The 11,169-nt window shown below is 38.1% G+C and overlaps 1 protein-coding gene across 3 annotated transcripts in view; it reads left to right on the forward strand.

Moving 5' to 3' along the window:
- The window catches only part of LOC104085437 (uncharacterized), a 31,236-nt gene extending 22,808 nt beyond the window's left edge, over positions 1 to 8,428 (forward strand). For all 3 annotated transcript variants that reach the window (XM_009589456.3, XM_009589459.4, XM_009589457.4), the window contains exons 10-16: positions 37 to 594; positions 1,403 to 2,594; positions 3,543 to 3,884; positions 4,002 to 4,239; positions 4,689 to 7,351; positions 7,645 to 7,790; positions 7,968 to 8,428. In XM_009589456.3, the coding sequence (XP_009587751.1) occupies positions 37 to 594; positions 1,403 to 2,594; positions 3,543 to 3,884; positions 4,002 to 4,239; positions 4,689 to 7,351; positions 7,645 to 7,790; positions 7,968 to 8,256 (5,428 nt within the window). In that variant the 3' untranslated portion in view covers positions 8,257 to 8,428. The remainder of the gene's footprint in view (positions 1 to 36; positions 595 to 1,402; positions 2,595 to 3,542; positions 3,885 to 4,001; positions 4,240 to 4,688; positions 7,352 to 7,644; positions 7,791 to 7,967) is intronic.
- Positions 8,429 to 11,169: the final 2,741 nt, after the last annotated feature.

Below are 11,169 nucleotides of genomic sequence, written 5' to 3' on the forward strand. Positions count from 1 at the left end.
AATTTCTTTAATTTTAACTTTTCATCTTCTGTTTAGGGATCTGGAAGTTCCAAAGAGTTGGAAGGTTCATCGTGATGTAGTTCAGTATAAAAAGGATGTCGAGAGCAAATTGAATCACGATTCGACTAGTACACTCGATAACAATGGTTATGTTGAAAATTCAAGAGTGAGCGAAAGCCTATTGTTAATGAAGTTTTACTCCCTGTCATCTGGTGTTGTCACGCATTTGCTCTCCGATCACCATGGTGAAGAAGTAGATATCCCTTTTGAAGTTACTAATGAAGAGAGGGAGGTAATCCGTTTTAGTAAAAGCAGTTTCATCCTTGGCCGCTCAGGCACAGGTAAAACTACTGTGTTGACAATGAAGTTGTTCCAAAAGGAGCAACAACACCATAGTTCTGTTCAAGGATTTAATGTAGCGGCAGGAAAGGAGGTAAGTCAATTTGCAGGGGAAACAAGAATTAGCTCATACGAGGATAATGAAGCGAGTCGCTGTATTGGAGAGACTAGCAGGACAACCTTGCGCCAGCTATTTGTGACAGTTAGTCCCAAACTATGTTACGCTGTCAAAAAACAAGTTTCTCAGCTACAAAGGTGATTGATCTAATCTGCGTTCGAGAGTTCCCTGGTGGAACTACCTTTTTTAATGAGCTGCATGTCTTATCCTCGAAGGCTCCAACTTAGTTTTTCTGTTGTTTTTGTTTTGTTTCTGCTGTTATGATGATACAGGTTAACAATTTCGTAGAAAATGGAAGAATGATCTGACGTTCAGTTTTAGGGACTTTAATAACTGAGCAAGTCTCTTTTTTTTTTTCTAATTTGATTAAACTATTGTGTTTAAAATCATTGGCTACTCTATTCAAATGCAATTTGTTTTGAGTTAGAGGTGAAAATAGGAAAAGGATAATTATTATATAGTATATTCTTAATATCATTATTTGTATAATTCATTCATCATTATAATTCCTTCATCTTATGCTATTTTTAATTTTTAATTTTTTATAGTGTTCTATAATTTTTATAATGTTCTGAAGGGGAGCCTTGACGTAACTGGTAAAGTTGCTGGCATTTGACCAGCATGTCAATGGTTTGAGTTGGGGAAATAGCCTCTTGCAGAAATGCAGGTAAGGCTGCATACAATAGACCCTTGTGGTTAGCCCTTCCCTGGACCCCGCGCATAGCGCGAGCTTAGAGCACCGGGCCGCCCCTTTTTATTTTTTTATAGCGTTCTATGGTGCAAACTTATTAGCTTAGTGCATGTTGCTTTTAAGAATTTTTTTAGTAATGTTTACATGATGCAGGTGATATTAGTGACATGGATGTTTAGTTGTGTTCCTGATAGGCGTAAAATTTGTTGATCGTAATTGTGTTCCTCTAACACTTACCACTCATAAATCTGCAGGTTTGCCTGTGGAGGAAGTTTTTGGGCGGAAAGTAGCTTCGAAGTTGATGATTTAGATGGATTGAAGCAGTTTAATGACATACCGAATTCCTTTATTGACATTCCATACAAAAAATACCCTCTTGTAATCACATTTCATAAATTCTTAATGATGCTTGATGGAACTGTAGGTTCCTCCTACTTTGATAGATTCAATTTGAAGTGGAAACTTTCCAATGATAGAAATTTGAGGTCAGTCGCTCTACAAACTTTCATAAGAGAGAAGGAGATCAACTATGATCGTTTCTGTTGCTTGTATTGGCCTCGCTTCAGTAGTCAGTTGACCAAGAATCTTGATTCTTCAAGGGTCTTTACTGAAATAATCTCTCATATAAAAGGAGGGCTACAAGCAGGGGATTTTCATGACGGGAAGCTAAACAGAGACGCCTATATTTCGATGTCTGAATATCGGGTCTCCAATATAAGTGCGGAAAAAAGAAATGGAATTTATGATATTTTCCGAGCTTATGAAGAGATGAAGATGGAGCGTGGTGAATTTGATATATCTGATGTAGTTAATGATCTCCATCATCGGCTAAAATGTCATCATTTGGACGGTGACAAGATAGACTTTGTGTATATTGATGAAGTTCAGGATCTAACAATGAGACAGATTTCTCTTTTCAAATACATTTGTAGGAATGTTGAAGAAGGCTTCGTTTTCTCTGGGGATACGGCCCAGACAATTGCAAGGGGAATAGATTTTCGGTTTGAAGACATAAGGAATCTATTCTACAATGAGTTTGTCATGGACTCAAAGGGTGACAAAGCTGCCAAAAGAAAAGATAAAGGACACTTGTCATGTGTTTTTCAGTTGCTTCAAAATTTCCGCACACATACTGGTGTACTCAAACTTGCTCAGAGTGTGATTGATCTGCTTCGTCATTATTTCCCTCAATCTGTAGATGTCTTGAAACCCGAGACAAGTCTTATAGATGGTGCGGCTCCAGTGTTGCTCAAGCCCGGAGATGATGAAAATGCTATTTTAACTATTTTTGGGAATAGGGGCAATAATGTTGGCAAAATAGTAGGCTTTGGTGCGGAACAGGTAATATTAGTACGTGATGAATCTGCTAAGAAGGAAATCTTTGGTTTAATTGGTCAGAAAGCTCTTGTTTTGACCATTGTGGAATGCAAAGGGCTGGAATTTCAGGCAAGTCTTCTGCTTGCTTGTTGTGCTTAAGATTTCAGTTAAACTTAGAATTCACTTTTCTTTTTTCCTTTAGTTTCAGTGATAATTGACAGAATTTTGTCGCGTGGCTATTATTTAAGAGCTTAGTGTAGAACCTTTACATGTCTTAACTCGAGGGTTTAACAAATCGGATAATTAATGCACATGGATTAGTATACTTATCCCCAAAAGTGAGCTGCTTGATCTCTTTTTTTCTTTCTTTCTTTCTTTCTTTCTTTCTTTTTTTGAAAAATTGAGTAATGAGATCTTACTACTCTAAGGCTTGAATAGCAAGCTGTTTACCTCTTTCTCCTGCCTTTCTTGACCTAAATATAGGCAGCCTGTGGCGCAATTATCATACACTAGCAAGTTTCTGTTGTTTTGAAGGAACCAAAAACAGTACCTCTAATCTGTGGTCGTACATGTTAGACACATGCTTTGGAAGTACATAGAAAATACTTTCATGTGCAATGTGATTTCTAAATGGTCCGCGATAGGTATTATTCATGTGCAATGTGTCTTTTTGTGTGATAATTAAAGTTGAGAAGAAATAATATCAATTTTTTCTCGCATATGGCCAATAAAATCTGGTACAATAATTAGAGAGACAATGCAAATCTGTCATTTGATCCCATTATTCTAGAACAGTAAATTCCTTATTCTAAGGGGTTTATATGACTAAATTATATTGGAACTAATGCAGATTTAGATTTCATGACTATCTGAAGATTATACATACTATACACACACACATAAAGTTCATTTGACTGAAATGTTGGTATACATTATAAGACGGAATAGGTTGGTTTGCGGCACTTAACTTACCTTGCTACAGTTTTAATTCTACTTGGAAAAGTTGCTGAATATATTACATTTCTGCTGTCTTTTACTGAATTCTTCTCATGTTCATATTTCATTGATCATTTGTAGGACGTACTCCTATACAATTTTTTTAGCTCGTCGCCACTTGGAAATCAGTGGAGAGTCGTATATGAGTTCCTGAATGAACAAAGTTTAGCCGATTTATCCTTCCCAAGTTTCTCTGATACAAGACATAATGTCTTGTGTTCTGAACTGAAGCAACTATATGTGGCAATTACTCGAACAAGGCAAAGATTATGGATATGTGAAAGCGTAGATGAGTTTTCTAGGCCTATGTTTGAGTACTGGCGAAGGTTGTGTCTTGTAGAAGTAAGGGAGGTAGATGATTCAATCGCAGAAGCTATGCAAACATTTAGCACTCCGGAGGAGTGGAAATCAAGGGGAATGAAGGTCAAGTTGATCTTCCTTGTTCCATTGATTCAACGTTCCATTTTTCAGTCTTATGTCATTAAAATATGCATCTCAATTTTTCCCTGTCCTCATTAAGTGGTTGATGTTCTAATGCAGCTGTTTTGGGAGAAAAATTATGAGATGGCACTAATGTGTTTCAAGCAAGCGGGAGAAACGGATTGGGAAAAAAGAGCTAAGGCAGCTGGTATCAGGGCAGCTGCTGAACGAGTTCTTTATTCAGATCCTGGAAAGGCTCGCACCTATCTTCTCGAGGCTGCTGAAATCTTTTATTCTATTGGCAGGTTCGAGTCTGCAGCTGAATGTTTTTATGACTTGAGGGACTATGAAAGAGCAGGTATGATAATGGTGATCTTTCCTGTAAATTTGCCTCGTTTCCCCCGGAGTTCCTAACCTATTGGGATTTTTTCCTTTTCTTTTCCAACTCTGCAGCTTTCTTGTGTTTGCATTTTGAAGTCATTTTTGCACTTCCGTTTCTTAAATTTTAGACATCCACTTTTGAGCTTTAGCACCTTCCCTCCTCCACCTGAAATGAAATTAAAAAAGGATAATGCGACTTTTTCTTTGACGCAGGATATGTTTAGTACTTTAGTTTAATGAAAAACATTAGTATACCTGTTCACTAATCAATTGAAAATGGTAAAAGCCTTCTGTCTTAATGCGTTGGTTATCTCTGGTATTTAGTGCTATAAAATGCATATAAACTCGTCATCATTAATTCTACATAAGTCTCATATGTGATGGTGTTTTTGGTTAATCTGTATAACGTGCCAATCTTATATGCAGGAAGTATTTATTTGGACAAGTGTGGTGAATCTCAACTGATAAAAGCTGCTGAATGTTTTTTACTGGCCGGTCGCTATAAGCGGGCAGCAGGAGTTTATGCAAAAGGAAATTATTTCGCAGAATGTCTGTCAGTTTGTTCCAAAGGAAAATGTTATGACTTAGGTCTGAAATATATCGAGTACTGGAAGCAACAGGCTGTCCAGGGGGATAATATTGGGAAAAGTGCTGTTGAAATTGACAAAATTGGGAAGGAGTTCCTAGAGAATTGTGCATATAATTATTTTGAGCTCAAGGACAAAGCATCTATGATGAAATTCGTCAGAGCTTTTCCATCAATGGACATGAAGCGCAAATTCTTGATGTCTCGAAAGTGCCTTGACGAGCTGCTTCTATTAGAAGAAGAGTCAGGAAACTTTGCTGAAGCTGCAGAAATCGCGCGGCTGAAGGGAGATATTCTTTGTGAAGCTGATATGACCGGGAAGGGAGGGGATTTCGATAAGGCGTCCTCGCTCATCCTTTTGTATGTGCTCTCTCACTCCTTATGGATGGCCGGAAGCAAAGGTTGGCCTTTGAAGTCGTTCGTGCAAAAGGAGGATCTCTTAAAGAAGGCGATGTCATTTGCGAGTCATGGGACAAATTTTGAGACCACGAGCATTGAAATTAAAGTTTTATCAAATGAGTCGGGTGATTGGTCTGACCTGAAGCATATTTTCAGCGCCTCTCAGGAATGTAGATGTCTCGTAGGTGAAATTTTATGCAGTAGAAAGATCTTGGATTTTCATTTTCAAAATGATGCAACGAAGTATGTTTGGGATGATAAATTATCGGTCAATCTACAGAGTTCAGAAGAACTGATTTCGTGCTGTCAGGTTAGTGTTGGAACGCTGGTTCAGTTTATGAATTCGTGGAAGAAAAATGTCTTTTACGTTCTTGATTCTCTCGAGTGCCTCGGCGAAGTAAATTTTGGCGAATTTAAGGGAGTTGGTGAATTTTGCTTAAAATACTTTGGTGCTAGGCAGCAGTTGAATGGTCTCAACGTCACATATGTTCTGCTGCATCCAGAAGCCGAATGGATCAAAAATATTCAAAACTTTGTCGTTAGACGGAACAAGCAGACAGTATTTGTTGATGCTCGGCATTTTATTTCTGCTGCTCGGACTCATTGGCATACAGAACTACTCGTAGTCGGTCTGAATGTTCTTGAAACTCTTGCATTCCTCTATGAATTGGCTGCAAAGTCCATGCCTCTATTTTGTCAAAGCATGTGCCTACTAAATATTTACGAGATTGCAAAGTGTTTAAGTGAGTCCAAACACCATGATTTTAAAAATTTTGAGAGTAGAATACAGAACTTTCTGACACTATCTACAAAGTACTTTGAAAAGGTATTCCCCCTTGACCCCCGACAGTCAATGGTTGAAAGTATGATTTCTTTAAGGAGAACAAAGCTTTCCTCTGACTTACTTCAAGAATTCGTCGTTCAAGATATTGGCACCAGTGATCATCTTAGCTACGGACAGATTGGAAGGATTGTGATCATATGGCTTAGTTCCGGAAATATTTCCGACGAGCTGTACAAGATAATTGTTGGAAGAATCCCGTCAGATGTTCCGTGGAAATCATTCATTGAAATTCTCAGTTGCACGAAACGGAGAGGGGGCTTGGAAGATTTTCAGTCGGGCGATTCTTTTCGTGGAGGCAAATTGTTAGAATTTCAAGAAGTTCTATCAAGCAACTGTAATCTTGAATGTTCTTTGGAATCTTCGAATAATCCAGTTAAAACTGCGGAGGTTACATTATTGCAGATATTTTTTGAAGCTTTACAGGATACCTTTAGTGCGAACAGGAAGAAAATAGGTGACTGTTTATCTCCTTGTTGCTTCTTGTATCTTCTTGAGCGCTTTCTGATTTTGGTATCTCTGTGTCGTGGATTCTTCTTCACCGCGAAATCTTCATTTGTGGAATGGCTGATCTCTGAGCAGTTTGAAGCCCGACCAACTTCCGGGCATGCAATTAACACACTGCCTTTAGAAGAATTTTTTGATTCCATTCTTGCAATGGTGCAAGTATTCATTTATGATAAAGCTAGTACAACTGAGTGGATTTCCCGATGTAAAATTAATGTCGATCTGTCCTATAAGCAAATGGTCTTGAGATTGGTTCTTATCCTATGCATACTTTGTGTGAACTGTGAGAAATACTATGATGTTCTTTTCAAAGTGCTCAGTATCGATGATGTTAGGAACCAACTTCCAGAGGAACTTTATTCCATTCTTCAACGAGGAACGGAGAATAACTATCTTCAGATCAATGAAATTGGAGAAGCTTTTCAAAAAGGCGGTGACGCTCTTCTGGTTGTCAACCTTGGTGAGATTGCTACGGGAGTTGAGTATACCAATGTTATTTCTGTCAAGTTGGGAACAAACTGCAGCAGAGAAGACATCCTGAGTTTGTTGTTTCCGACCAGAACTGGCAGTTCAATAGTTCAGACTTTCACTGTTACAGAAGTCATTACTGATCCATGCGCCAACGTTTCCTCGCATTGTGGTAATCAACCAATGCAAATGAATTGGGCCTTGTTTCAGGAAATATCAGATGTCTTGAAGTCTAGTGGCGGCGATGACTCTGGAACTTCTGCAGATTTCTCAACTCGTAATTTGAAGGTGAAGCTAATCCTAATTCTCTGTGTCTTATGATCTAGAACTCAGTTAAACTGTGTACTCGGGTAGGTGAGCCTTGGCGTAATTGGTAAAGTTGCTGCCATGTGACCAGGAGGTCATGGGTTCAAGCCGTGGAAACAGTCTCTTGCATAAATGCAGGTAAGGCTGCGTACAATAGACCCTGGTGGTCCGGCCCTTCCCCTGACGCCGCGCATAGCGGGAGTTTAGTAAACCGGGCTGCCCATGCTTTTCTCTTTTTCTATTAAGTTACTAAACTTTTCTTTTGTTGTTTTAAGGAGGAAATGAATGCTAATGTGAACTTTTTGACTGCTGCAATCAACCTGTCCTCGAGAGAGAATCTTTGTGCTGGTGAGGAATTGATGGAGGAAGCGCGTAATATGCTTCAGGAGTTGATACAACTCCATACATTGATGAATACGAGGTGCGATCTTGTTCTTAACCACTGTATTCTTCGAATTTACGCTGCTGCATTATACCACGCTACCTGTAGTTAAGAGTATGCTCTTAGGTCAACAAAATGGAATTCCACCCGCCCCTCGACACATTTAATTTGACTAGATTAGCAAGGGGCTAAAGTTTTGTGCTTAATGTTATGCAGCCCTCTGGATAGGGGAAGCATTGAAATTTTTTTAGAGAGCTTGTTGTCAAAAAAGCCGAAGCTAGAAGCTTTCTTGAATCAGTTCATTGTGCCCGAGGATAGCAGCCGGAGCGTTGCATTAGAGAACCAATGCGAGGAAATGCTTTATGTAGCGAGTAATGAAGTTGCTACAACGGATCTTCCATTTACAAGTACTTCTGAGACCCGAGTTAGTGATCAGGGCGCGGGAAGGAAGCAGGGAAAAGGGAAGGGCAAGTTCAAGAAGCGAAAAGGAAACAGGAAGAAGTGAACTATACTTTTGTGCACCTTTGTGCTGTGAATAACAATGAGTTGAAATGAACTCTTATGTAATACAGAATCTGTATGGTGTTCTAAAGGAAATGATATGTAAGATAGTCATGTAAAAAAAGTAGAAAGGAATATATGTATCTGTCCTTTGTTTGCAATGATTTTTGGGAAAAGGCCTAAATTTGCCTGTCTACTATACTATATTGTTTACTTCTGACACCCGTTATACTATTCATCAAATCTAGCCCCTATCGATAATAAACTTTTAAAAATTGTCCCTAACCCTAATAAATTTACACCGTGGCAGGTGACCCACTCCATTTTTTCCAAATTAGCAGTCAAGTCACACGACCCCGCCAAATTAAAATCTCATAAACTCCTTTGCATCCTCAATTGACGAAGTGACACCCGACTTCTCAATTAAAATGCCACACATTAGAGTCCATGTCACTAGTTTAAATATAAATAACTATACCCACTTAAATTTAATCATCCACTTAAATCTATTCTTCTCCATTAATAAATCATCAATGTTGAAACACTAATGTTCATAAGAGGAATCACAATTCAAGACCTTTCAACAATGGTTTTCTTGAAAAATTTAACCACCGAACTCTTCAAAAGCAATGGCTATTTTGTTTGAGCTCAAAAAGTGATTTTCATTTAGTTTTTAAACTTCAAAACATCACAAATTCTTAAATCTCAAAATTGGATTTTCATAACAAACTTCATGAGAAATTCATGGGGAACATCTCCTAGAGAGCCCAAAAGAGGAAGAAACCAAGAGCTCGACTTATTTTGGCAACGATGGTCGATGAAGCATTGGCGAGCTCATCATTTAGGTTACAAGGAGTAGATGCATCTGATTCATTATCTATGCCGCGTCATTCAAGTTAGTTAACAATGGTGAGAATCTCGAAACCCACTATGGTGTGTTCTTTGGGTGTCGAAAAATTGAAGTTGACAATTCGATTTGTTGATTATATATGGAGGAAATCAGCTGGATGTTGTTGTTTGGAGCTTAAAATCGTGAATCAAACATTAATTTCGTGGATTTAAGTGAAGAACAAATTTGTACTCCATTTTTTGGGTTGCCGAAATTTGAAGTTGAAAAAAGATTTAAGAATCTGAAATTCTTGTTTGTTTCCTACTGAAATCGAGTGAAAAAAATAAAAACTGGAGTATAGATTTGGAAAAAAAAATCACCATCAAAGGATTTGTAAGAATGCTTGAGAACATAAAATGGGTATTCTAATTTGCTTAAATTTAAGCAAAGTGTTAGCTGGAATTTGTTGAAAATATTAATGTTGAGAAGTTATGGTTGCAACTTGAGTCAGTTTAATGAAGAACTTGGCCTAGTTTGGATTGAAAAATTTGAAGCAAAGATGAAGAACTCATGGAAGAAGAGGAAGTAGGAGCCCTGAGGGGGTGAGGTTGTGGGATATGTTTTAATTTTTTTTATTGAGTAAATAAGTGAATATTAAAATAGTGACATTGACGCTTATGTGCCATTTGATTGAGGGGTTGGGTGCCATTGTGGATAGTCGTTATGTGGCGGGGTCGTGTGAATTGGTAGAAAAAATAGAGTGGGTCAGCTGTCACGGTGTAGATCCGTTAGGGTTTTGGGCAATTTTTAAAAGTTTATTAAGGGTAGGGGCTAGATTGGACGAATAATATAAGTGTATAACGGGTGGCAGAAGTAAACAATATAGATAGTAAGGGGCAATTTTAGACCTTTTCCCATTTGGGCGTATTTAGTATGATGGAAAACATAATGTGAAAAATATTTTTCAATTTTATCATGTTTGGTTGGTATAAATATTTTGAAAAATATTTTTCTTATGAACTCATTTTCCTCCATACTAAGAGGAGGAAAAACAATTTTCAAAATTCTATTTCAACCTTTTCCACCCCCACCCTACCCCACCCCACCCTACCCCTTAATCCACATCCTTGCCACCTCGGGCCCGTTACCCCGACCTACCATCCTGCACCCAGACTTCACCCTAAGCCACATCGTACCCACCATGGAACCCTCCACTCATCGTCTAACCCTCGCCTCGGCCCACCACACACTCCTCCCTCTCCTCTGTCCCATCCTAACCCCCCCCCTCCCCACACACACACCCACCCTTCCCCCTTGCTTGCCTTCATTCAGTTCGTCTTTCATAGTGTATGTCTAGATTATATCTTTTTAAAAAATATTTTTGTTAACTAATCAAACTATAGAAACTAAGTAAGAAAATCATTCATTTTTTAAGAAAATATTTTGGAGGGAAATATTTTTAAAGGGTAAAATGACATAGATGATAGTTCAGACAGTAGCCTATGGGCTCAGGGGCGGAGCTAGAGTACTGAAAGCGGGTTCGGCCGAACCGAGTAGCTTTAGTTCGAACCTTGTATTTGTCTTAAAAATTCTATTGAATACGTAGAAATTATTAATTTAGAACCCAGTAACTTTAAACGATTAGAATTCCGAACCCATAATCTTGAAATCCTGATTCCGCCTCTGCTTGGTAACCATAAAATACTCCAATATATAATGTGGATTGTATTATACAGCGAATTCCAAATAAGTTCACAAATCAATCTTTTTCAGTAATTTGATGGAACACACAACTTGAAACATGTTGAATTGTGATCTGTATGTTGACTTGATTCAATATGATGAACTTGTAAGGATAAATCAAATTATTAAATAGCGTAATACGGTTCAAAATACAAACCAAACCATACAAAAAAGTTAACTTTTGTTCTTGCAATTTTGTATAAGGACCCAAAAAAGTGTCATATTTCTCAATTTTTTGCTGAAATACGTTCCATGTCTTCCTTTAGCTCGGATAAAAGGTCCAAAGACAAAGGACTTTCACTAAACTACTGTTTGGACATAGATTTGGTTGAAACTCGAAAAAAA

The sequence above is a fragment of the Nicotiana tomentosiformis genome, chromosome 9, assembly GCF_000390325.3.
Source record: "Nicotiana tomentosiformis chromosome 9, ASM39032v3, whole genome shotgun sequence".
Lineage (NCBI taxonomy): Eukaryota > Viridiplantae > Streptophyta > Magnoliopsida > Solanales > Solanaceae > Nicotiana > Nicotiana tomentosiformis.